The sequence below is a fragment of the Octopus sinensis genome, linkage group LG14, assembly GCF_006345805.1.
Source record: "Octopus sinensis linkage group LG14, ASM634580v1, whole genome shotgun sequence".
NCBI classification, from domain to species: Eukaryota; Metazoa; Mollusca; class Cephalopoda; order Octopoda; family Octopodidae; genus Octopus; species Octopus sinensis.
In genome coordinates this window covers 19,627,140-19,655,082 of record NC_043010.1, presented here as the reverse complement: position 1 = coordinate 19,655,082, position 27,943 = coordinate 19,627,140, and the positions used below count along the sequence as shown (strand labels likewise).

The 27,943-nt window shown below is 38.1% G+C and overlaps 1 protein-coding gene across 3 annotated transcripts in view; it reads right to left on the bottom strand.

Moving 5' to 3' along the window:
- The window catches only part of LOC115219141 (protein MLP1 homolog), a 197,500-nt gene that overhangs the window by 54,935 nt on the left and 114,622 nt on the right, over positions 1 to 27,943 (bottom strand). For all 3 annotated transcript variants that reach the window (XM_036508716.1, XM_029789234.2, XM_029789235.2), the window contains exons 11-17: positions 19,838 to 20,125; positions 18,931 to 19,056; positions 16,437 to 17,450; positions 7,553 to 9,643; positions 4,296 to 4,580; positions 3,483 to 3,557; positions 2,194 to 2,239 (exon numbers count right to left, since the gene is read on the bottom strand). In XM_036508716.1, coding sequence (XP_036364609.1) covers positions 2,194 to 2,239; positions 3,483 to 3,557; positions 4,296 to 4,580; positions 7,553 to 9,643; positions 16,437 to 17,450; positions 18,931 to 19,056; positions 19,838 to 20,125 — 3,925 coding nt within the window. The remainder of the gene's footprint in view (positions 1 to 2,193; positions 2,240 to 3,482; positions 3,558 to 4,295; positions 4,581 to 7,552; positions 9,644 to 16,436; positions 17,451 to 18,930; positions 19,057 to 19,837; positions 20,126 to 27,943) is intronic.

Genomic DNA, 27,943 nt, shown 5'->3' with positions numbered 1-27,943 from the left:
ATAAGATTATTTACTTCTAATGGCAATAACGAGGAAGCTGCAGTGTAGGTGTTTGTCCTAGAAATAGCAACCAAATCTCTCTCATATCATACACACCATTTAAAGGAATAGGAAAGATGCATAAGATAATGCAGTCCTAGGTAAACTATGGTGTCTGAAAGGAAAGATAAGACACAGTCACAGCTGGAATGCTTTTGATTGTAAGTCAAGTCACGAATATGACTGAACTTGCAGTGGAAGTTAAGCAGCGGAAGCAAAAACCAAAGACCTTCATGACAAATTTTTCTGATATTCAAAGTTCAAAATGCAATATGTCCTTTGCTGAAAAGCTGTAGTGTGGTGTTTAATGAAGAAAAATAGCATTTTTCTCTGAATCAGAGTCCTGTTCATTCACAGGTATTACTGCTAAATGCTGTTGTAGCCATTAATGTCTCCTGGCAAAACTGCCCAGCTGCAGCCCTCATCCATTTCACATTTTTTGGACAGGTTACTTCCTATCCAAGATCATACCATTGTGGTATGTTGACTCATACTCTGGAGTACCCCAAGGTTATTTTCTCCCTTGCCGCTCTTTCTCTAATACGTAAACAACCCACCCACTGCAACATTCACTTCTACACAGATCATACCATTCTTGATTCCTTCCCAGTGTTGTCCATATACAATGTGGACATCTCATGCTAATTGGCATTAATTCCATAAATGGAAACCAAGAAAACATTCTCCAGCATTATCCTTTACAAGCTTCTAGTTATGTAACCCACCCACTGTATTGTCTTGTACCATCTCCAATGTTGTTTGTGAACCCTTAGTGCTAAATAAAGAACTTATTATTATTAAGGCGGTGAGGTGACAGACTCGTTAGCACACTGGGTGAAATGCTTAGCAGTATTTTGTCTGCTGGTACATTCTGAGTTCAAATTCCACTGAGGTTGACTTTTTGTCTTTCATCCTTTTGGGGTCGATTAAATAAGTACCAGTTGAGTACTAGGGATTGATGTAATCAACTTATTCCCTCCCGCAAAATTTCAGGCCTTGTGCCTGTAGGAGAAAGGATTATTATTATTATAATTATGTGTTATCAATAAAAAATGCAGATATTGGTGAAATATTGCTAATGAATTGGTGCAATGAAGAAAAAATACCTTGTGGTTTTTAAGCCATCTCATTTGTACAGACACTCCCTTGTCACTCTCACCATTGTAAATACAATAACCCAATGATTACCCCCATTAACCCACAGAGATATCGTAGCCCAGAATGATGTCGGACAGTAGCTCCCAACCTTTTCACTACCAAGGACCCTTTTCATTTAAATGAGTTTTCCCACGGACCCCAGGATATTGAAAGGTCTGTTAGCTTAGCATGTTCATGGACCCTCAGTACTGCCTTTGCAGACCACCAGGGCTCCACAGGCCACTGATGTAGGATGTAATTTAACCTACAACTCAGATCTTATTTGTTTACAATGGAAAGGTTGAACAGAATTGATTTTAATGTCTGTCAGGTTTAACCTACTTTTGATAAATATTTGCTAAATCAAACTAATTAAGTAAACTGCTATGTCAGCAGTTCTCAACCGTGACTCCCAGGGCCGCATGTGACCCTCAAGCATCCTTCCAATGGCCCCTCGATGGTCTTCTCTCTATAAATATAATAAATTTTTCTTTAAGTTGACTTGTGTTTTACTTTATTTGGTGCAACCCACTGAAAAAAACCCAGATTTGGGATTTGGCTCAGATATTCAACAGGTTAAGAGCCATGGTTCTATGCAGTCACTTGAAGACCTGCTAGACATAGCAGCTATGTCTCTCTCAAATACACAATACAGTATTTTGTACACTATTCATGGGGCAAAAAAAAAAGGGTGTGGGGGCGTTGCATTAAACAAGGGCCACATCTCTATAAAAATACTAGGTGCAGTGTAGTAGAAAAAGACAGAAAATTAAACAGATAAAGGGTAAAAAGGGGACCAGAGAAGAATTACATTATTTATATAAAGCTGGACAGACATAGGTAGAGACATGAGATAGGAGATGGAGGCTAAATGGAATCAGAAAAACAACTGTGTGGATCACATCTAGCTGTTTGGTCAACTGTTGAGGTTAACATGACCAGGTAGATGTGTCCAACAACAACAACAATACTAACTCAAATAGTCACACACACAATGATAAAGTACAAGAAACTTACCAGTTCCGTCTGGGGAAGTGGTTGAGTTCAAACCTTGAGATAAAGTCTGAGGAGAAATATAAAAAAAAAATAAATATATGAATTTATGAATATATACGGCATGGCTGTGTGATAAGAAGCTTGCTTCCCAACCATATGACTCTAGGTTCAGTCCCACTGCATGGCACTTTGGGCAAGTGGCTTCTGCTATAGCCTCAGACCAACCAAAGCTTTGTGAGTGGATTTGGTAGACGGAAACTGAAAGAAGCCTGTCGTATGTATGTATATCACCACCACCACCACCACCACCACTATCCTGACAATCCTCCTTAAATGCCTGTAGTCCATGCTGGCATGGGTTAGATGGTTTGACTAGGGCTGGTAAGCAGAAGAGCTACACCAGGCCCCAACTGTTTGATTTAGCCTGGTTTCTATGGCTGGATGCCCTTCCTTACGCCAAGCACTTTACAGAGTGTACAGGGTTCTTTTAACATGGCACTAGCATATATATATCTGTGCGTGTGAGAGAGTGTGTCCGTGTCCCATCACAGCTTGACAACTGGCATTGGTATGTTAATGTCCCTACCAGTTAGTGGTTCAGCAAAAGAGACTGAAAGAATAAATACCAGGTTTAAAAAACAAAAACAATAATAAGTACAGGCATCGATTCATTTGACTAAAAGTTCTTTAAGGCAGTGCCCCAGCATGGCCGCTGTCCAATGACTGAAACAAGAAAAATACACACATGTACGTAAACCTTTACAATTGAGCCTTTTGTCTGCCTGGTTTTACATAACTGAGTGATGAGTATATTTGATATAAAACATGCACAGGCCATTCTCTGGCAACAGATGTAGGAACAACAGCTGGTAATTACCGAAATAACTGCTAACAATGAAGCTAATGGAGAAGTGTGTGTGTGTGTGTGTGTGTGAGTGAGAGAGAGAGGGAGAGAGAGAGAAAGAAAGAGAGAGAGAGAGAAAGAGATGTAAGGTAAAGGAAAATAGAGAGATGTATACATGGAGAAAGGTGTGTTTATAGATAGACGAGATAGGCAGAGATGTGTGTATGTATGTATGATCCTTGTTTTGACGTCCACTTTTCCATGCTTGCATGGGTCAGAAGGAATTTGTAGAGGCAGGTTTTCTACAGCTGGGTGTCCTTCCAGTCACCTAGCCTTATCTATTTCCAAATAAGATTATATTTCACCAAGGCCAGACATGTTTTTCATGGAAGACTGTAATATTTACTTACATTCATCATATGAATTGAAGGAGAGAGAGAGAGAGAGAGAGAGTTAATTGACTCACCTGAAGTTGCTTGGCATAAATCAGAAGTTGATCATTCGAAATTCCAGCTTGATTCTCATCACTGCACATAATATCCTGGAAAGAAAAATAGGGTGATTCGTGGAAATGGTGTCAAGTAATTAGTTGAGGTGGGTGGGTGGAGTGAGAAGTGAAAGTGGGGAGTGGAGCGATTAGTAGAGCCAGGGGTGATTAGCGTTTTAATTTTTTTTTCGTACAGCCAATTGAAAAAATCCAGGTTTTAGAGCTGGCCTGGACCTTAACCCTTTCGTTACCGTATTTCTGTTGAGATGCTCTGTGTTTCTCTCAGTTATTTTAAATATAAAAAAGAATTTAGTAAAATAACTTAGTTATCTTTCAGCTGGTGTTAGGAACATGAATTGTGACTAAAGTTTGGTGGAAGATTTTAATTCAGAGCTTTTGAAAACAAGACAGAGCCAGAGGTGGTTTCAGCTGAGTTGGTATCGAAAGGGTTAAGAATTGTTTCTCCATTATATATTTTAACCCTTTTGTTACCATATTTCTGTTGAGATGCTCTGTGCTTCTTTCAATTACTTTAAATATAACAAAAACTTTAGTAAAATAACTTAGTTATCGTTCAGCTAGTGTTAAGAACATGAAGTGTGACTATGGTTTAGTGGAAGATTTTAATTCAAAACTTTTGAAAACAAGACATTTGTACTACAGAGCCAGAGGTGGTTTCAGCCAGGTTGGCAACAAAGGGCTTAAAATGGTTGAGAACCCCTGGTTTAAACTCATTTGACTCAAAAAGAATTTAGACTAACACTCAAGGCTGGAATGTCGAGTGAGACTTACCCTTCCTTTCTGAAGGATCTGTAGCAGGAGTTCAAGCTGGTGTGGGGATTCCTTAACATTGGGCAAGTTCGCCTCAATGTTCGTGAGTATAGCCACCTTTGCCTTCCATACTTTGTACTCAGAGTGAGGCATCTCTACATGTGCCATCGTGCTGTCGTTAGCATCTTTTTGCTGCTGTTGCTGTTGTTGCTGCTGCTCAGTGACGTTGTCGATCAAGAGATCAGCCGTATCGACCCCTTGAGAGACTTTTTCACCGGCGAGGGTAGTTTGCGTATTAATGGGAACCTAAAAAAATGGAAACAGTAAAATCACCACCATCACCAAAGCTGGTCAAAACCGTCTCTTTAGTGGCACTTGCACACACATAAGCAAAACCACACAGACACAGACAAATCCCTTCACACTTCATATGGTACCCGGGCCATGTCTGCTCTGATAATTGGCAGAGACATGGTCAGGGAATCCCTTGTGACGGTCGACAATCGACAGCAAGATGAGCTGCTATGGACAACACTATCCCAAAGTATGTATGCATGTGACTGGGGGCCCACATGTGAACTTGTAATCCCACTGAAACTCTGAACATGAACATGTGGCTGGAGCTGGTTCAACTCACCCCAGGTGAATGTTGGCACAACTACAGGTAAGTAGAATACAGTCCCTTGCATTGCGTGTGTGTAAATATTATGTCTAATCAGGTATCGATGGGAGTGATATATACACATCATCATCATAATGGTTGGTTGGTTTGACTGGACCCTGTGATCCACATAGCTGCATGGTGCTCCAATGTCTGTTTTGGCATCGCTTCTATGGCTGCATGTCCTTCATAACAGCAACCCCTTTATAAAGTGTAAAGGGGGCAATTTTCCATGCCACTGCTCTACTGGGGTTGCCTAGTAACTTACAAGACAGGAAAGGTAAAGTATTGTCATCATCATTTAACATCCATTATCTATGCTGGCATGGGTGGGATGGTTTGACCAGAGCTGGCAACCCGAACTACACCAGGCTCTTGTCTGTTGTAGTATGGTTTCTAGGGGTGGATGCCCTTCCCAACACCAACCATTTTACAGAGTGTACCAGATGCTTTTACATGGCACCACTGAGCACTCTCATGTGGCACTGGCACAAGTGCTTTTCTATGTGGTACCAGCACAGGACTCTTGCAAGTCAATTCTCTTCTCCAGGGGGAGCAGCATACCAGGGAGAGTGGCACACCGGGGGAGTGGTACATCAGGGGTAGTGGCACACAAGGGGTAGTGGCACACCAGGGGTAATGGCACACCAGGGGGATAACATTTCTAAATGACATTTACCTTGCGGCTAAGAGTTTCAGAGCGGCCACACTGAAAACTCTTCTTCCAGTACCAAGCAAAATTAAAAATCTCTACACTACCAACAAATGCAATTTTTGTTGATGGATCACCACCATGTTAAGGCTTTATATGCATAACATGTAGTAACTGAAACGCTACATGAGGTCATGCTAATTAGAGACGTAAAGTAAACTTACAAGCTTCCGTTTTTAGCCATGAGAAATAGATATTATAGTCCAATAAAAGGTGGTTCTGTCTCTGATAAAGACCAAAAATAAAATCAGCCTGACTTGGTTCCATTGCTTATTACTGCTTCATCAGTGTTCTGAATCTCAAATTCTTGATACAAAGAGAATAGCACCGTTTGACTATCTACAGTGTACGCAGCCAAAGACAGCACTGAACTAAACTGTCTTAACATATAAAATGATGTAATATTGAGCAAGTAAGTAACATAAACGCTTGAAGCGCAGCAACTTCTCAAACTTTGATGATCCATCTAACTTCAGCCGGTTATGGAAAGTGGATGCATATGAAGATAAAGGCTGCATCATATTAAGATAGAGTTGTAAATGATAAGCATGTCTTACATCCCAATGTATGTATACACACACACATATATATATGTATATATATATATATATATCATCATCGTTTAACGTCCGTTCTCCATGCTATATATATATATATATATATATATATGTATATATATACCAGAGTAAGCACATAAATGCAAAACAAGGTGGTAAAAATAGTTCTCGAATACCGGATGTAGAGTAATATGCTTTATTAAAAAGCAGCAAAAATATCACAAAATCTGTTACTTAGAGAATCACGTTCCTGTTCGCAGATTTTGTGATATAAGGTATACACACACACACACACACACACAAGTTACTTGTATTAAATTCATGAGAGTAATTGACCCAATAAATTTTAATAAGAAATTAAAACATGGAAGTTGAAATTAATAGTCTAAAGATTTTAAGATTATCATCAGAAAATTCAATTAAGCTAATTATTAATAATAATTCTTTCTACTAAAAGCACGAGGCCTCAAATTTGAAGCAGGAGGCTTAGGCAATTATATCAACTCTAGTGCTCAACTGGTACCCATTTACTGGCCCTGAAAAGATGAAAAGCAAAGCCGACCTTGGTGGAATAATCCTTTCTACTATAGGGGACGTGACCTGAAATTTTGTGGGAGAGGGGACATTGACCCAGTGTTCCACTGGGACTTATTTTATCGACCCCAAAAAGGATGAAAGGCAAAGTTGACCCTGGCAAAATTTGAACTCAGAATGTAAAGTGCTTTGTCTGGCATGCTAGCGATTCTACCAGCTTGCCACCTTAGACCTTGGCGGAATAATTATAATGATGATGATGATGATAATAATAATGACGATGATGATGATGATAATAATAATAATAATAATAATGGTAATAACAATAATGACGATGATGATAATAATAATAATAATGATAATAATGATGATAATGATGATAATAATGATAATAATAATGACGATGATAATAATAATAATAATGATAATAATAATGATGATGATGATGATGATGATGATAATAATGATGGTGATAATAATAATAATAATAATGGTAACAATAATAATAATGATGATAATAATAATAATGTGATGATAATAATGATAATAATGATGATGATGATGATGATAATAATAATAATGGTAATAATAATAATGATGATGATGATGATAATAATAATGGTAATAATAATAATGATGATGATAATAATAATGCTAATAATGATAATGATAATAATAATAATGATGGTGATAATGACAATGATAATAATGATAATAATGATGATGATGATAATAATCATAATAATAAGCATGCACTACTATCTCACTCAATAATAATAATAATAATAATAATAATAATAAAAATAATACTTACCTTACAGTTGCATTGCTGTTGGAATGTCTTGACTTCTGTGAGAACAGTCTTTCGTACTTCTTTATCTCGGAAGACGACTGTCCCACATTGTACTCTGTTTACAAAGTCAGAGAAATCTCGCTCAAATTGTTCAATTTTCTGTGATTTTGTCCTCAGATCTGTCTTTAAAGTGCTACAAAAATCTACGAGCTGCTCTCGATTCATATCCGCAAGTTCAGATTCTAATTCTTTACTGAGCTCTTCTTTACTCTTCGATGCTTGTTCTGCGATTGGACCTTGTTTATTGTTTTGGAACTCACTGGAAGCCTGATTGCTGCCAATGTCTTTGAGGCTGGCTTCAAGGGAATTGATGAGGCCAAGGTATTTGTTTTCTGTACTATGGAAAGGTAAGCTGCTTGTATTTGCTGAGGAATGATTGCTATCAGATGATGATAGAGAGGAATGTTCCAGAATGTCATGGTCTGCTGAATTTTGGTTGGGATCTGTAGAATCCACTGGAATGGTCTGATTTTGGGTGAGAGATTGGAGTTTTTCAGCAAGTAAATTTTTATCACGAGTAACTTCCTCCAATTTCTTTTCCAACTCCATCTTTGAATGTTCATGGTCTGCATACGCATCCTTAATTGCCTCCAAACGCAACCTGAAAGATTGTAGTTGTTCTCGAAGAGAACCATTAAGTTCTTCTTCAGCCTGGAGTCTGCCCTTTATTTCTGCTTCTAGTTTCAGTAAACTTCCAACTTTTTCTCGTTCCTCTTTCAATTCATTTTGGCTTTCTTTCTTATCACCATGTACCTTCTGAAGTTCCTCTTTTAGACTTTCACAACTGTCTTCAAGTTCCACTACCTTCTCCATGAGTCGTTCTTCATTGCTCTCCAGCTGTACCAACTTCTCTGCCATTTCTTTCCACTGAGATTCAGCTTCTCGCAACCGACTTGCTTCAGCAAGAAGGTCAGAGTTCTCCTTCTCGAGTTCACACAACCGTTCATAATTTGAAGAGACTGTCGAAGAGACTTTAGAAAGGGTTCCATTCTGAGAACCGTCAACTTTGATTCTGAGTTCTTGATTTTCAGTTTCAAGTTCTTGAATTCTCACAAATAGTGAGGATGTCGGAACTTCTTGCTTACTGTTTTGAGAAACCAAAGAATGTTCATTGTGCAAAGCATCCTTTCCCTTTTCTGTGGATAGAATTTGGCCTAAATGACCGGATTCTTTCTCTAACAACTTATCAAGTTGGTCTTTCAAAGAATTGTTCTCATTCCTCAACTGTTCAGTCGATTTTTTCTCTCTCAAACTCATCTCTTCATTTTTCTGGTAACTCAAAACCAACTCATCTTTCAGAGCATTGATTATCTGCAGTGAATGGCTCTCGGGGTCAGCTACTGTATCTATAGCATTCAGCAAATTTTCCTGTGAATAACTGAGCTCTTTGATACGCTCTTCATATTTAAGCATTTTTTCTACAGAGAAATCAGAGTTTTCACAGAGTTTCAATTTTGCAAGCAGTTCCCGCTCTCTCTCTTCCATTTCTGCAACAGTCTCACTCAGTTTCTGCTCAGTACTGTACAGCTTCTCCAAATGGTCTTCCAGTTCGGCAATCTTGCTATTTTTAGCTTCCGTAACCTCTTGAAACTTTTCCTCCAGGTTCTTATATTCTGTTTCCAAATCAAAGCTCACTGTAGATTCTTTGGAATCTGGAGGGTTTTGGCTGAATGACAGTTCTGATGCCAAGGAAACCCCAGTCATAAATTCTTCTTCTCCTTCCTGAAGTTTCTTCTCCAGTTCCCTGTTTAATGATTCCAACATTTTCACTTTCTCTTGCAGACCCTCAATTTTGTTGGCATCAGTTTCCACAATTTGGTTCCAGTGTTCTCTCACTTCACACTCACTATCTTCAAGTTCCACAACCCGACTCTTTAGCAATTTGTTACTTTTTTCCAGGTCCTTGATTTTCTTCTTCAGGGTTTTCAGCATCTCACTTTGGTCAGAGAGGTCATCTTTATTGCGTAGGCTTTCTCGCAAGTGGTTCTCATCCTCTTGCAATTCTACAAGCTTCCGAGAGTTTCTCATATCAGCTTCCTCAAGTGCTTTGATCTGAAAAAGTACAAGTATTCATGTTGATGATGATGATAATAATAACAACAACAACATACAGAAAATAGCACTTTCAATACATTGAAAATAAGAGCACCACAACAAACCACAGCACATACCCTAGGCACATAGGGCTGCACTTGGTAGTGCAGTGAAAGCATATGATAAAAAAATAAGACTACGTGGAACCTGAAGACTAAAACAATACCTGTTGTCATAGGTGCCCTAGGAATGATAGCAAAAGGAGCTGATTGCTACCTAGCTCAGATACTAGGAAACCCCAAAATGGCAGAAATTCAAAAGATAGTGCTGCTCATGGGAACTTTCCATATCCTACGTAAAATACTGTCTATGTAATCTCCAGTTTTAAAACAAACATATAATTTTCTTATGGTTTTTTAAGCATTCTCTAGAACAACACTATGTACAAAACCAAATATATGGCACCCTAGGCATAACACCAGCATGAACTTCCAGCTTGTTGTCGTTTGAGGTCTCTGGGTGAGACTTGGAGCAAACTTGTACAAATGCAAAGCAAAAGTCAAACATAGAATAATAATAATAATAATAATATAATAATAATAATAATAATCTCTCAAGCTGAAGTTGTCTGTGTATGGCAGGTTTGGTAGCCTTCAACTAACACTATCTCCTCCGAGACCCTGCGATGCAAGTTGATCAAAATTGAGAGTATGATAGAAGGCTTGCTCTTCCTTCCATAGAAGAAAAAATTCAAATCGGACCATGTTAACACCAAAAATTATTTACATCAAAAAGGTGCTTTTTTTCTATGAAAATCCCTATTTTTTATGATTTTTTGACTGCTCTGTTGCCATTTTTCGGTGTATTTCAACCAGAAAAATGTTCACTTAAAGAGAATAACAAGATACATAATGCAAAATTTTTACTTTTCAAAAATTCCAATTCTAAGGGATTGAAACAAACCCGAGCAACGCCGGGTGATACTGCTAGTAATAATAATAATACGTAATAATGGAAATACGAAGGTTGTGGTCAATGAGGAGAGTAGACGTGATACCAATAGTAATTGGTGCACTTGGAAGTATTAGCACTCAACTACCAACAAGACTGAAAAAGATCAGTGCAAGTGTGAAGGTAGAACACCTACAAAAATCAGCATTGCTTGGAATTGCAAGAATTCTTCGCAGGGTTCTTGAAGCATGACCAGTAAAAAAAGAGTTACCTTAGTCTGCTGGCTGTGCACAGCTGACACTTTCCATCACACTCAGCAAAATAAACTGAGTTTTCATCACATAATAATAATAATAATAATAAGAAGAAGAAGAAGAAGAAGAAGAATAGGATCTTATGGGATTTCCCCATAAAAACTGAGCATACTATTGAAGCAAAAAGACCAGATATGATTATAGAAGACAAACTAAACAGTATAAAATGATAAACTTTGTAACTGGTTCAGATAGGTTGAGTCGATAAAAAAGAAATAAGAAAAAAAATGAGAAGTATCAGGATCTCATCAGAGAGATGAAAAGACCACGGAAGACTAACAAAAAAATTATTCCAGTGGTAATCGGTATACTTGGGACAACACCTAAAAGACCAAAAGATATTGGAATTAAGACTTGCATTGTTGACCTGCAGAAAAATCCAATCATATATATATTGTAAGAATTCTAAAAAGATTCTTATAATTTGCAGAGATCCATTGTCACTAAGCCTCAAGATAACACTGTGGCTAATTAAATTAGCACAAATAGCTTAATAATAATAATGATGATAATGATAATAATTGCAAAATGAAATTGATAAATTTATATTGGAGTAACTGCATTTTCATCAAAATTTTTAGTTTTTAATAAGACTTTAACAGTTCAAGAGTTAATAAGTGAAGGATTATTTACAGAATGGGCAGATGTGAAAAAGAGAAAATGGGAAAATGTGGAAATGAAAGTTTGAGGGAAAGAAGCTGCATTCAGCAATTTTCAAGGACATAAAGAGGTAACAAGGGACAAGGAGAGGTGGTTGTGGCTAAAGAAAAGAATATTGAGTGACGGAGAATGAAGGAACAGGCTTTAAAAGTACCATAGATCAAGGGAGCAATAAGCCAACAAAACTGCTCAGCCAAATGTCGAATGTGTTCTGATCCAAATGAATCCATGACTTGCATTGTATTGGAATGTCCAGAATTAGCTTAGACTGAACGCAAAACAGAAGTGTGAAAGACTGCAGCAACAGTACAATGGAATTTTTTTACAAGAAATCTGCAGCAAAGAGTTATAATCATTTTGTGAAAATAGAAATGCAAGCTATTGTAAATGGCAACAATGTTATTGTGAGACTTTTGTATACGAACTGAAAGAAGGTTGGATACTGTTGCTAATGACAACGAAAAGAAATCATGATTTATAATCAACGTGGCTTGTTAATTAGACACAAGAGTAAAAAGAAAACAGCATTATATTGACTTGAAGAATGGAAATTTCAAGTGCTAGAACAAAGGTAACAAAGTTATAATATATCTAATTATTAGGGGACCTTGAGAACAATAATAGAATATCTGAGAAGAGAGCTTTCCAACAATATCTATAGATTAAAAAACACATATACACACACTTTGTGTGTATCAAAATTCACTCCCAAGGCTTGGTCAACACAATGGGAATGAACCAGGAATCAAGTATTGCAAAGCAATTACTCTATACAGGGTTAATCCTGCAGGCATTGAAAGGGAGGTCAATGGAAGGTGTAAGCTGACACAGCCATCAGCCAGCTATACCTCTCCTCTCTCTCTCTTTACCATCACTGCCACCAACACCACCATACATCTGGCTATAGAAGGCTGAAGATATTGATAATCCTTGCATACAAGTGTCAATAATAACAGTTCTCCCACTCCACTTCAGCAGATAATGGTGGTGGTGGTGGTGGCGGCAGGTGGGGGAGGGGTGGCAGTAAGGAGTCTAAACTCTATAGAAATACTGAACAATGAAATTCTAAAGCTTTTATTCACAGGGATTAAACCAAAATGATTACATACCTGCTTCACTAACAGGTACCTATCAACTAAGCCAACAGTGGAGCCATGACCTGCTAGAAATAGCAACCAAATCTCCCTTAAATTACACTTTAATTAAAATTACTGAGAATTCCACTATTCCATCCAATATTGTAGTCTTATGTCCAATTTATAAACTAAGCATTGTTATTGCTATAAATAATAATAATAATTAGTGCCTGGTGTACCTTTATCAGACGGGTAGTCATGATGGGTATATTGGGCTTCGTATATTTTACCCCAGTGTCACTTTGATGGCATGCACTGCTCTCTCACTCAATAATAATAATAATAATAATAATAATATCACTATCAGTTGGGGCCTTGGGGACAGTATCAAAAGATATTTAGAAGGGCATAAAGAAAATGAGAATAGAGTGTCTAGTAGAACTGTTGCGAAAAGTTTGTTTCCTTTTCCTTGACCAGATTTATGAGAAAAAGTATCATTAGATAGTTGGAGAGAACAAATAGCATGGTACCGTAGGTGCTAGAGGTAGCAAGCCTGCTACTCATGCAAGATTCTGGGAGTTCCAATAAAATCCAAGTTAAAAGAATAGACAATAATAATAATAATATTTTCTATCACAGACACCAGGCTGGAAATTTCGAGGTTTGTGAGACATCCAATACCATTGACATTAGTACTTGATTGGTTTTTTAACTTCAGAGGGATGAAAAGCAAAACTGATTTTGGTGGGAGTTGAACCGAGAGTGTGAAGAGGATGCAGAAGGCTCTTTGATTCCATCCAGCGCAAGATGGATCCAAACTATATCTGACATCAGAAACCACCAGGATCATGCAATGAAATAGATGTACGATAACTGGAGAATAAGTGAAAATTGTGAAGAAACAAGAGAGAATCCATTTACAGACATGACAGTTATTTACACCGAAGTTATGTCAGCATTATGAAATATGAACAAAAGAGATTTGAGAATGAGAGAGGAAGACCAAACAAACTCTGGGATATATCAATTCACAGAGACAGTGAAATTAAAGCTAAATGACAAGACATTGTTGTCAAGGACCCCTAAGTAAGGAAGTGATTCCTGACTGAAGAATCAGCCACAACAGATGATAATGAATCTCTAAATGAAATCCTATAAAAATCTGGAAAAAGCGATATAATGTGAAACTGGAAACAGATATAACCTCTACTGGGAATGACTTAAAAAAATTCAGACAAATACATAGCTAAAACCACAGGACTTCCAAATGAACACAACATACAAAAATAATTATATTAGGTACTGTAGGTAGAGTACACTAATGCTTATTTATATACAACATAGAACTGCTAAACACAATATGCATATTACAGAGTTCAATACAAAAGATTAAAAAAAAGACACACAGCAAGTACACAAGGCACATAGAATTGCAATAGAAGCATGCAATAAAAATAAGTTCACTGAAATAAAATAATAATAATAATAAACATCTGGAAACTTTAGAAATACCTTACAATCTAGGTGTATTGCAAAAGTCGGTATTACTTGGAACTGCATGCATATTGCGTAAAGTACTGCCTGTCTAAGGTCCTTGTTGTGACTTGACAAACAGTACAAACCCCCAGGAGACACAATATCTTTAATCAACAATATTATGATATTGTACACTGTGCAATGTCTATAATAATAATAATAATGATAATACTACTAATGACAATGGTTTCAAATTGTGTCACAAGGCCAGCAAGTTCTGTGGAGGGGAATAAGTCGATTACATTGACCCAGTATTCAGCTGGTACTCATTTTGACCCTGAAAGGATGAAAGGTAAAGTTGTCCTCAGCAGAGTTTGAACTCAGAACAAAGATGGACAAAATGCTTCAAAGCATTTTGTCTGGCATGCTGATAATTCTGTCAGTTAGTTGCCTTAATTTATTAAAAGATCCTTACTACTAGAGGCAGAAGTCTTGAAATTTTGTGGGGAGGAGGCCAGTTGATTACATCAACCCACTGCTTGACTGAGCATTTCCTCCAGCATGCTAATAATTCTACCATCTTGCCACCTTAATAATAATAATAACAATAATAATCCTTTCTATTCTAGCCTCAAGGCCTGCAATTTTGGGGGAGAGGGCCAGTTGATTAGATCGACCCCAGTATGCAACTGGTACTTAATTTATTAGCCCTTAAAGGATGAAAGGCAAAATCAACCTCGGCAGAATTTGAACTCAGAACATGAAGACAGATGAGATACTGCTAAGCATTTTGCCCGGCGTGCAAACGATTCTGCAAGCTTGCTGCCTTAATAATGACGATGATGATGATAATGATAAAAATAATAATAATAATAATAATAATAATGTAAATGCTACAATGGAAGATCTTCTGAATATAAAGACAAAACATAACGTGAAGATGTAGCATAGAGCAACAAGTGCACCAGTGGGAGAAGAAGGAACACAGCACTCGCCAATTGTGATGTAGTGACAATCATGCATTCCACAACATCAAATAAACCTAACACTGCAAATTTATAAAGAAACCAGTGATACTTTGAATTGGGTGAGTGAAAACTTACCACAGCAACAACTAGCCAGGGTGGTGACAGAGGTAGATTACACACTTATATACACACAAATATACATACGTTATATATATAGGTATAAGGTGGTGCTGAAAAGTTCCTGGTTTTGGGTAAAAGAAAGCACAGGAGGATCAGTTAATTATGCTTTTATTCAACATATTCCCCCTCTCAAATTCACACACTTACTGCTGTGGTCTTTCAGTTTTTCTAAGCCTTGTAAAAGAACTTGGAAGTTTGGGCCTCCAACCAGGCCTTTTGCAATACCTTTAAACCCAGGAACTTTTTAGCACCCTATTATATATACATATATACACAGTGTGTGAGTATATGCATGTATATAAATGCATATGTATACAGGATTACACAGGGAAGAGAAAATGAAGACATAGCCAAAAGACATCATGCAAAATATTTATAGAGAGAAACCAGAGTTTAAGAGGAGCCAAACATGGGGTCACAATCCATTAGGGTTTTGAGGGTGCATATGGTTGGTCAGCACTGTTTTATTTATACAAACAGGTGTACGCCTGCCAATACATGCATACATATACATACAGACGTGTACATACTTGCATACAGATATATACTTATATGTGCATATACAAATACACACATATATATATATATATATATATGTATATATATATATATATATATATTATATATAAACACAAAGTTAAGCCTGTTTTTCTTGAATTAGACTTGTCAGGCATCAGCAAGCCTGCAACAGATGTGGACAACCCCTATTCCACAAATCTTCATTCACAAAGCCAAGCCAAGATAAACATACACCCCCTACCACCCATTGTATATATATCTACACATGCAAACATATGTATATATACATAACCACACTCGTCATAAAATTCACACCTAAATGTAATACATACGCAGACACAAATGCACAAATATATTTACATAAAAACAAATAAGCATAAATACAAACACATGCAAACAATTGTGTATATGTGTGTATGTGTGTTAATGGCAACACAACTAACTGTATACACACATAATTATGTAGGTTTGAATATGCATATATCATTAGAGGAAACACAGACAGAAAACGCGATTCATTCTTTGGATAAAGCAAAAATTAAAACAGTATTGACAAATATCGAGCACTGTACAATATGCAGCAGGGGTTGGAACATGCGCATGCAATAGCATATTGATGCAGAAGAGATGTGCATACATGCATGCATCTGTACGTAAGGTGATATACCTTATCGTGTAACTTTTCTTCGATGACATCCTTCTCTTTCAGCAGTTGTTCCAACTCGTTGACGTTTCGCAACAAACCCTGAGCCTTCGTCTTCCACTCGGCCTCTCTTAGACTGATCTTAGCCAACTGCTCCTTCAGTAGGTTCTCGCTGGACTCTAACTCGCCGACAGTATCTTCGGCATGCTTCAGCTTGGTTTTCAGTAGCATCTCAGATTGCTCTGTCGTGTGCACTTTATCACGGAGGTTCTCGCAGACCTCTTCCAGCTGATGTAATTTCTCTATGGCTACGTCCACATTGACCACTTCGCCACTGGCTAGTGTAACATCACCTGAAGTCAGCCTTTCTTTGAGGGCAGCATTCTCTTCCTTGATCTCTTCCATCTCCTGCAGCATCATCTCGACATGACTCAAAATACCCTGCTCGCTGAGGATCTGTTTTATACTCTCCAGACACTCGCTCTGTTGTTCCAGTAACTGCAGGTTCTCATCTTCCTCTACATCAACATCATCATTATCATTGACATTTTCCATGTCAGCAAGCAATGAGTTGTCAATATCTAAAGAAGAGGTTAGATCATCCCCATCACCACCTCTGCCATCATTGCTGTTGCTGTTATTGTTGTTATTGTTTCCAGCAGCAAGTTCTGCGATTGTCTCATCAATGATGGCTGACTCAATCTCTCTCCAACTTTCTTCCACCAGGTTCTGTTTCTTTTCTTCATCAACCCCAGCAGCTTCATCTTCTGCCACTGCTGTTTCAGAGGGATCTTCCAACTTGGAGCAGGAATCTTGTACAAAGTCACCGGAACCTTTTACATCATCATCCTTATTATGTTTAACCTGTGACAAACTCGATGTTACTTTGTCATCATCCACTTCTTCAGTCTCACCAACTGAAAGACGTTTTGTGCCTAATGTCTCACTGGTTTCAGCAATATCATTAGACACCATGTCCTGACAGCTGACAACACTGACTTGATCTTCGATGTTTACTTCCTCTGCATCTTTAGGTTCCTGCAACAAAATTATAATTAAACATTATTCTTAATTCATTTATCACTTTCTATCTCACTCTTCATTACTTTATCGATTCTTAATTACTTCCATCCCTTCCCGCTCTCCAGCAGTTTCCCTTGAAACTTATTCTCACCCCAAGTTTTAAGCCACCCTCACCTCATATCCCTCTCTACTCATTTCTTTACCATACCAATGTCAAGCTAAATTTCTATTTTAAAAAAGAGCCAACAAGCAGTATAGTCCAAGGAACACTATGACTTATTGAACGTCCTTTGATCAAAGCTGATCTGGGTTAAACATCACCAAGTTTGCTTTCTCTAATCCTCAACAGCCTCAAACTTACCCATTTTCTCCACATTAATTTACCCCTAATCTATCCTACGCATAATTAAAGTCATTAAGTTTAAATTTCTTGTAATTATTTCCCTTTTTCTTTGGGACTTGCTATCAGTCACCACAGGATATTTCTTTTTTTATATCATTCAGTACAACTTCTTCTAACTTATCTAAATTTATGTCAATGAGCCACTTGAATTATTTCCCCTTAGCTCATTTTACGTTTTTAATTATTACTGGCAGAAAATCAACTGTAACATTTTCTATATTAAAAAATTTGTCAACTAATCAAAACTGACTTGAGTAGATTGTACTTATGCTGATGAGATCTAATAAGATAGAAAGATGTTCATACTTGTTTCCCTTGCCTGCAAACAAAGATAAAATCTTCCTCCAAGCATATAAATTAATTGAGGGGTTCATTCTGAATTCCTTAAAATTATCTTCTTTTCTTTAAGACTCACTAATAATTAAGTCTTTTGTTTTCTTTTTCCAACAGAATGGTAAATTCCAGTTAAGAATCCATAGCATATATCAACCCTAAACTTAATTATCTTCTTCCTTTGTCTCCCTACCACACACCAATAGTCCTATAGTCATCAGGAAATACTAATATATACACTAGATCAGAGGGAAAATAATTTATAAATTACAATAATCATAATTTTTACACTTAAATGAACAAAAAAAGAACCAAAAATACAAAAAAGAAAAAAGTTAACAATTGATAAAATATTTTCAAGTTTTCTATAAAAGTCTAAGATTGTAAAATTGATTGATGATTGAACTGATCTGAACATAATGTAGAATTAGTTTGGCAATTTATAATTCTGAGTTTTTTTTTGTTGTCAAAAGATTGAATTCACTACAGTGTATACATGTCATTTATATGTATGTGTACATTGAAATTTTTTTGAAACTGTGACATTCACTGAAGACTAGGCCTTAGGATAATCCCATCACACAATCTTTGCAAATAATATCTGTTAATCACCCCCACCCCTGTTTTCATTTTAATCTGTAATTAGGTTTTAACGAAATAAATGTTCTTGCTTTCCCTTAATGCTAACAAATATAAGAAAAAACAATTATAAGAAAGAGATGCGAAGGATCTTGATTGAATATTTGGTTAAGTTCTCACCTTGTCCAGTTTTAAGTTGGAATAAGACTTCTGTGAAAGTTGTTCTTCTAATTGAACTTTGTCCTGCTGCAAACCGATTATTTTACCTTGGAGTTCAATAGCAATTTTCTCCAATTCTTCAATCCGCTGGAGATAGAGTGAAAAACAGAGAAAGATGGTAAAAAGATGGTAAAAAAATATAAATACAACAAGGGGAAAAATCGAATTCTTTAAGGAAAGTAGAGAGAGTGAATGTTATTTAAGAGAAAAACCAAGAAAATTCTATAAAGATCTTATTTTCTTGGGGTGGAAAGTTATAACTTTAAGCAAATGACTCATTTTTATCAACTGGTTGTTAATGTAAAGAACTGGAAGAAATTCCATTAGGCATTTTGACCAAAGTTTTAATGAGTCTACCATTCCCACCACCCTTGATTAATATTAATTAGAATCCTTTCACTGATGATTTCTTACAAGGCCACATTTATAGAAGGGGTGGGTGGGAGGTATAGCTAAGTAAATAAGTTAACCTAGTACTTTGAGTGAAATTTAATCGACCCAGGTATGCATACCCAGGTCACCCTAGTAGCTTTACTTTTTATTTTTTGCTTGTTTCAGTCATTGGACTGCGGTCATACTGGAGCACTGCTTTGAACAATTTTTAGTCAAATGAATTGACTCCAGTATCTAAAATGGCCCTGGCTATAAGGCCTCAAATTTCAATGCCAAGTACTTAAGGATTCATTCAACTAAATATTTAACTCATACTTAATTTAAAGACCCCTTAAGGACAAGAGGCAACAGGAAAAGAGACAGATATCCATTTACTGCGAATAATTACTACAAAAACATGCAAATATCAAAATTTAAAAGAACTGTTCCCTTCCATGAATAGGGAATTCTTGAAAAAACAAAATGCAAAACCAACCTTTTTGGATTCTTGAAGTTTTTTACCATCCTTAGTTTCTGTTGGATGTCCTGCCTCTGTCTTAATCTCTGAGGGTTTTGGTGGGAAATCCATGACAGGTCGTTCAGTGAGTTCAATGATCTGCTTTCGTAAGCTGTTCACTTCTTCCCTTAACAATTGTTCATCTTCCCCGCTCTCACTGGAAATAATACTGGCTGGTTCACCATCTCCTCCTCTTCTTTCCTCTCTAAATAATGACCTCTTCACTCCAACTGATTTTTTACTTTCTTCATCACAATTCAGTTGATGCTGAAAACGGAATACAGAAAATAATTAACCATGAAACAATAATTAACAAAAATAAACATAGAAATTAACTATGAATAATTATTATCAAACGATTCCTTTTGCATCTAAACCAGCCTTATTTGGCCAAAATATTCTGCCTGTTTTATGTTCAAACCAACCAGATCTGGCCTCTCACACCTCTCCTACAATGTCCTTCTAAGACTAAACAATTGTGCCATTCTGGTTCCAGTAGACCAATACTTGTGTCTTGTGTCCCTCCAGTTCAACCATTAGAAATCCTTTTGGTGTTAACCTTTTTGGGACTGCTCCCAGTTCTAGGATACAAACTTTTTGTTTTTAAATGTCCTAAATTAAAACCTTCCATCAAAATTTCATGTAATGACAGAAAAAGTCATTTTACTAATTTCTTCGTGATTTTCTGGATTAATTAACCCTTTACCATTCAGATAATTCTATTAAATATAATGCTTATTTATTCCCATTGATTTTCAATTAATCATGCTAGCCCGTGCTAGTAGGGTCGTTACCACAGCGGCTATCTGGCCTCCGTGCTGGTGGCACGTAAAAGACACCATTCAAGCGTGATCGTTACCACCATGCCTTACTGGCACCTGTGCCAGTGGCATGTGTAAAAGAGTTGAGCGAGGTCATTGCCAGTGCCACCTGACTGGCACGTAAAAGCACCCACTACACTCTAGGAGTGGTTGGCATTAGGAAGGGCATCCAGCTGTAGAAACTCAGCCAGATCAAGATTGAAGCCTGGTGCAGCCATCTGGTTCGCCAGCCCTCAGTCATTCGTCCAACCCATGTTTGCATGGAAAGCGGACGTTAAACGATGATGATGATGATTTACCATTCAGATAATTCTATGAAATGTAATGCTTGTTTATTCCCATTGGTTTTCAATTAATCATGCAATAACTCATAGCTTCAAGAGTTTAATGTTGTGGTAGTTTATTTTTAGAATGACATTGTAGGTATGTGTGAGAGGCAAGATTTGGCCAGTTTGAACACAAAGCAGGTAGGATACTTTGGTTGGGTGCAACCAGTTTAAATGCTGAAGGGTTAAAGGAAAGGCAGCAAATATCAACAAAAGTACAAGAATTGAGTTAAGCAGGAATGCTGAGTGTGAGGTCAAACATCACTTCAGACAGGTAACAGCAACAACTGAATGGACAACAGTAATGGATAAACTAAAGCCAGGCTGTCACATCTCTCAGGCTTAGAGCTTTGAAATAAACATTTTAATGGCAGCGAGCTGGCAGAAACATTAGCACGCCAGGCAAAATGCTTAGCAGTATTTCGTTTTTGTCTTTACATTCTGAGTTCAAATTCCACCAAGGTCGACTTTGCCTTTCATTCTTTCGGGATCGATAAATTAAGTACCAGTTGTGAACTGAGGTCGATCTAATTGACCGACCCCCACTCCCCCAACAATTTCAGGCCTTGAGCCAAGAGTAGACAAGAAAAGATTACATTGGACACTTGTGTATTTTTAGAGTTTGGAATCAATGTTGATTGTTCAGACAGGATACACTTTGGTCAATGTATAACATATATATATATATATAACACAATGATTTGTTACAAGGACACCAGACCATAGATTAAGAAATGGGTGGAAAGGGGTGGTATACGTGATGGAATCAATCATTCTCCACCACAATATATTAAAAGGTAATTATTTTATTCTATAGATCTCACCACAAGTAAAAAAAGGAAAAGCAAAAAGAGAAAAACAAAAATATAAAGTAAGAAATCAATCTGAGTGGGATTTGAACTAATATAAGTAAATGTCACAAACCAGTTTGTCCACCTCACTAATGAATTTGCCAACCCTTGTTGCTGCTGATGCTGTTGTTGTTGTTGTTAAGCAACAAGACAAGGAAGGGTGATTAGGTGATGGTCTAGGGCTTAGGGGCGGGAGACCCCAGACCTTGGGGGAAAAAAAACACTTTGGTTGTCTTGTTGTAGTTGAGGGCTCTCCGTTTTCGCCTGACACCACTGGGAGATGGCCCTCGAAGTCGCTGGAAATGGAGATCTCCAGGTCCAAATTCTTGAATGGCTGATGCTGCTACTACTACTACTACTACTTGTAGTAACAGCAACAACAAAAAGATAATTTTCTTATGGTCTCTTGCTCAATTCTGCTGTGTGGTACCTCAGATAAGTGTCTTTTACAATAGCCCTGGGTCAAACAAAGCCTTGTTAGTGGATTTGGAGGATGGAAACTGGAAGAAGCCTTTGTGTATGCATATGTGCGTGTGTGTATGTATATAAGCATACACATTCCTATGGCGTTTGGAAGGGAATCCAGCTGTAGCAAGCCACGACAAAACAGACAACAGAACCTGACAGGGCTCCTGGTCATGCCAGTTCCTGCCAAACCATCCAACCCATGCCAGCAGGGAAAACAAATGTTAAATAATGATGAGATGATATATATATATATATATATATATATATATATATATATATAGGAGCACTCCATCGGTTATGACCACAAGGGTCCCAGCTGATACGATCAATGGAACAGCTTGCTCGTGAAATTTATGTGCAAGTGGCTGAGCGCTCCACAGACATGTGTACCTTTAACGTAGTTCTCAGGGAGATTCAGTGTGACACAAAGTGTGACAAGGCTGGCCCTTTGAAATACTGGTACAACTCATTTTTGCCACCTGAGTGGACTGCAGCAATGTGAAATAAAGTGTCTTGCTCAAGGACACAACGCGTCGCTGGGAATTGAACTCACGACATTACGATCATGAGCTGAATGTCCTAACCACTAAGCCACACACTTTCACTATATATATATATATATATATATATATATATGCATGAATATGTATGTATTTGGATGTATGTGTGTACCCATGTTTTGACATCACATCATCATCATCATCATCATCATCGATGGCAGTAAACCAGCCTCATTGTCATACAAGTGAGGTTGTTTGTTTAGGTGAAATATTAGTGTTGGTGACAGGAAGGGTATCCAGACATGGAAAATCAGCTCAACAAATTCTGCCTGATCCATGCAAGTAAAGAAGTTAAATGATGACATCATCATGAACTTCATAACACATTTGTTTTGTCTTTTTGCAATGGCAGGGGTTGGATAGGTGTCTCACCTCATCATCTGACACAATAAAGAGAAGACCAACAACTTCTGTTGTGTGTGACAGTTTCATCACCATTTGTATGGTTGCATATATGCACATGCATGTGTTGTGTGTGCAGTTGTGTTTGTATGGAGGTTTTAAGGTTAAACACTATGTTTGTGAAACAGAACACTTTGAGATAGAAAAGCAGAACTGTTGTAAGTGGTAACATGTTTAGACATTAACCTAGGTAGACACAGTTCAATTCCAAGCCATAGCCGATGCACAGACTCATTCAAAAAAGATTTTTCTTCATACATCTTAAATAATTCATACATATTATTTTATATGTATAATATAGATATTTTGGTGCATAAATACATATTGGAACGTATCAGTACACACACACACACAGCTGGGCATATATACACACATCGATACACACACAATTTGTACACCCACATGCACATACACCTGTAAGCACATACACATAGGCGCATGAGTGACTGTGTGGTAACTAGCTTGCTTATGAACCACATGGTTCCAGGTTCAGTCCCACTGCGTGGCATCTTGGGCAAGTGTGTTCTACTATAGCCTCGGCCCGACCAAAGCCTCGTGAGTGGATTTGGTAGATGGAAACTGAAAGAAGCCCGTCGTATTTATGTATATATATATATGTGTTTGTGTGTCTGTGTTTGTCCCTCCCAACATCGCTTGACAACTGATGCTGGTGTGTTTACATCCCTGTAACTTAGCGGTTTGGCAAAAGAGACCGATAGAATAAGTACTAGGCTTACAAAGAATAAGTCCTGGGGTCGATTTGCTCGACTAAAAGGCGGTGCTCCAGCATGGCCACAGTCAAATGACTGAAACAAGTAAAAGAGTAAAAGAGATAAAAGAGAATCCATGCTTATACATACAGCATGTTGTGGTTGATCTGAATAAACAAAGAATGCTTTCATTAAGTCTGTAAAATCTGGTGTGTGTGTGTGTGTGTGCGTGTAAGTATTGTAACCATCAGTGGATCTGCAACAACTTTGCAACACGCACTAAGACAAGAAAATGTGTGTGTGTGTGCATTAAGCTGCAACATTTATACACCAGCAACACCAACAAAGGTGCATTCATAGCAGCTGCAGCAGAAGTGCATTGGGTAATGGCAAGATGCAGTGCAATTGTCTAAACAGCATGTTTGCATTTCTGTGCAGCTTGCTTCCACTTAAAAATGTGCGGCTTACATTGGCGGCGGCGGCGGTGGTGGGAAGTGGTTGAGGTGTGGTACAGTAGCAGTGTTAACTGTGGCAATAGCAGCTGTGGAGGTTGTAGCACACATGCGGTGACAGCAGTGGTAGTTGTTGGGGTTGTAGTACATTGATTTGATGGTGGTGCCATGTGTTGTAGCACACAAGCGGCAACAACAGCTTACATGTTGGGGATAATTAGTGTTTTGAAGGCTAATTATAATTATTAATCGAGTTTGGAAGAGAGAATGTCCTGAGCAAGGATTGAAACTGGGTCATTAGTAACAAAACAATTTTAGTCTGTGTACTGCTGGAGCTAATAACACTAACAACAACAAGGAAAACAACCAGTCAGCATGCCATTGCACATCTTGCTAGAAATAGCAGCCAAATTCCCCTCAAAATCAAACCTTAGTGTCTTAGAAAAGAATGGCAATAGAACGATCATAAGAACACTGTGTCTTGGCAAAAGCGAGAATAGCCATGGGTGGATTATATGTATAAAAGCAAGCACACACACACACACACACACACACACACACGTTTATGTATTAATTTTTTGACATTCAGATTTCTCTGTCAAATGTGAAGCTTATTTATAGAATGACATTGTAGGGTGGGTGTGAGAGGCTGGATCTGGTCGAATTAAACATAAAACAAGTAGAATATTTGGGCTGCATATGGTTGAGAAATATGTATATATAAACGTGGATGTATGGTAAGAAGGTTGCTTCCCAACCACATGGTTCTGGGTTCAGTCCCACTGAGTGGCACCTTGGGCAAGTGTCTTCTATAGCATCAGGTCAACCAAAGGCTTGTGAGTGAATTTGGAAGAAACTGAAAGAAGCCCATCGTTATATTCCATTCCATAATAGCTACCTTTGATGAACACAGGGTTATATAATTGGACTGTTACCTAACACTGCGTCGAATCCCTGCCATGAAACCGATTAGTAAGATTGGCTGCAATGGATAAATAATACTGTACACTTCGATAATATATATATATATATATATATATATATAGAGAGAGAGAGAGAGAGAGAGAGAGAGAGAAAGAGAGAGTACTATGAATATCTATTTAAATATGTGGAGCAACAGGCTGAGCACCAAACCACCTGGATCGAGGTGTGACTGAACTTGGTTCCTTGGCGAAACACCGCAGCTCCATAATTCATGCGAATACAAACAATCTTGATATCTAGGAAAATAAAAATCTGCAGGGCCTTCTTAAAATTTAAATGGATGTGCTAGGACGAAAAGAACGGACATCCATAGTATTTTTTTTTAAAGACCCCCCCCCCAACCTTGCCACTGGGTAATTGGTTGGTCAAAATAAGCTTTCAAACTCCAAAAAAAAAAAAAAGAGAAAACGCGCATCCACGATAATAATGGACTTTCCAGTTGGGAACGATCCACGGGCGCTCAGTTGTTTAATCAGCTGAACTACCTACTCGTTGAATTAGAAAGTGGTTGAGTACTCCTTGTGACAAGGCTTTGTGCTGACCCGAGACTACGGTCAAAGACGTCTTAGAAAGCATGGAGAGGGAACGAACCAGAGATCTAAGGATTGCGAAACGAAAACACACTCACATACATATGCACACATATGTACATATATATACGTGTACACAGAGTTGTACACGTATATATGCATACACACATGGTCACACACAAACACTTAAACACACGTGTCAAGTGATCACCACTACTACCACCACCTCTCCACTGTCTTGGCAGTTGTACTAATAAACGTTTTAAAAGACTTACAAGACGGAAGCAGGGAGCGAAACCATTCGATTGCAGCGACTTCAATATTCCGTTGAACGATAGTGTAATTGTGTGACTGCTCACATTACCATGTGTGTGTGTGTGCGATGGAGAGAGAGAGAGAGAGTAACTGTTAGCAGCCGGGATGTTGTGGGGGAGAGAGAGAGAGAGAGATGGAAGGAGAGAGAGAGAGAGAGAGAGTGACAGATGGAGAGTAGAGAATGAGCCAGTCTCTCAATATAGAGCGGAATGGAATGTGTGTATCGTATGTGGAGTGGAATGTATGTGTGTATGTGTGTGCATGCGTCAGTTCAGCGGCTCCTACTAGGATAAAAATGTGTTAGTGTAATGCTGTGTGTGTGCGTGTGTACGTACGCACACAGACACACACACACACGAACGGGTGCATGTCTAGTAAAATGCCTGTATAAGAAAAGTGGGAGACGTTGGTTGACAGCGAGATTTGGCAAGCGGTAGAGTTTGTTATGACGATGATGATGATGATGGAGCTGACGGTGAGAGAGGACAGTGTGTGACAGTGCTTGAGGAAATAGGGTAGCTTAATAGGGATTAGTAGAATATGAGGAAAGGGTGGCGTGGTGAAAAGGAGAAGGTGAGAGACAGGCAAAGCAAGCGGGGAAGATAGAGACGGGGCGGGAGGGAGGGAGACGCGGATAAATTTTCTTAAAAAAAATTGGATGTGCATCTGATGCCGATGTGTTGCCTCCAGATCAGAAGAAAGAAACTAGATTTTTAAGGTAAAGGGGTAACAGTGATGGAAGTGAGTGCAGAGGGACTAAGGAGACTGGAGAGACGGTTATGGTGTATGTGACGTAAAGCAGCGAAGCTTGTGGCTGTGGGGTGAGAAGTTTGCTTCCAAACTACATGATTCTGGGTTCTGTCCCACTGAACAGCACCTTGGGCAAAAATCTACTATAATCTGGAACTGACTGAAGCCTTGTCAGCAGATTTAGTAGAGGGAAACTGAAAGAAGCCCATTCTATCTATCTTCCTCTGTCTATCTATCCCTCTATCTGTCTATCTATCTATCTGTCTGTCTGTCTGTGTTTGTCCCTTATAACTGCTTGGCAACTGGTGTTGATGTATATAAATCCTTGCAACTTAGTTCAGCAAAAAGAGAAATAGACAGAATAAGTACCAGGCTTAAAAAATAAAAGAACTGAAGTCAATTCATTCGATTAAAAATTCTTCAAGGTGGTGTGCCCCAGCATGGCCACAGTCTAATGACTGAAACAGGTAAAAGAGGAAAGACCCTTGGCGAGAAGAAGGACTGCCTGGAATGTGAGGTGTGACTGTGAAGGCTGAAGAATTGTGGAATATGAAGAGACTATATGTGTGTTATGAAATTAAACAGAGATGATCCCTTCACAAGCCACTAAGGGATAAAGTACATTATCATTTCATTCATATAGTAAAACAATAACTTATTGTATACGGTGCCCAGGTGCCCTACAACTCACCAGAAAAAGTTAACCCAGGTGCCCTACAACTCACCAGAAAAAGTTTGCCAAACGTGTATGGAGAGTAGACAGAATAATAGCAAAGGAGTTGTTAGAAAACAAAGGTAAGGAACCACGGCAGGTGTACTGTTGGTGAATTTCAGGGAGCATGGAAATTTTGAAGGATGTAGTGTCTGGACAGCCAACAACTGATGAAGGTGGTTTATTCCATGCTTTAGCAATTCT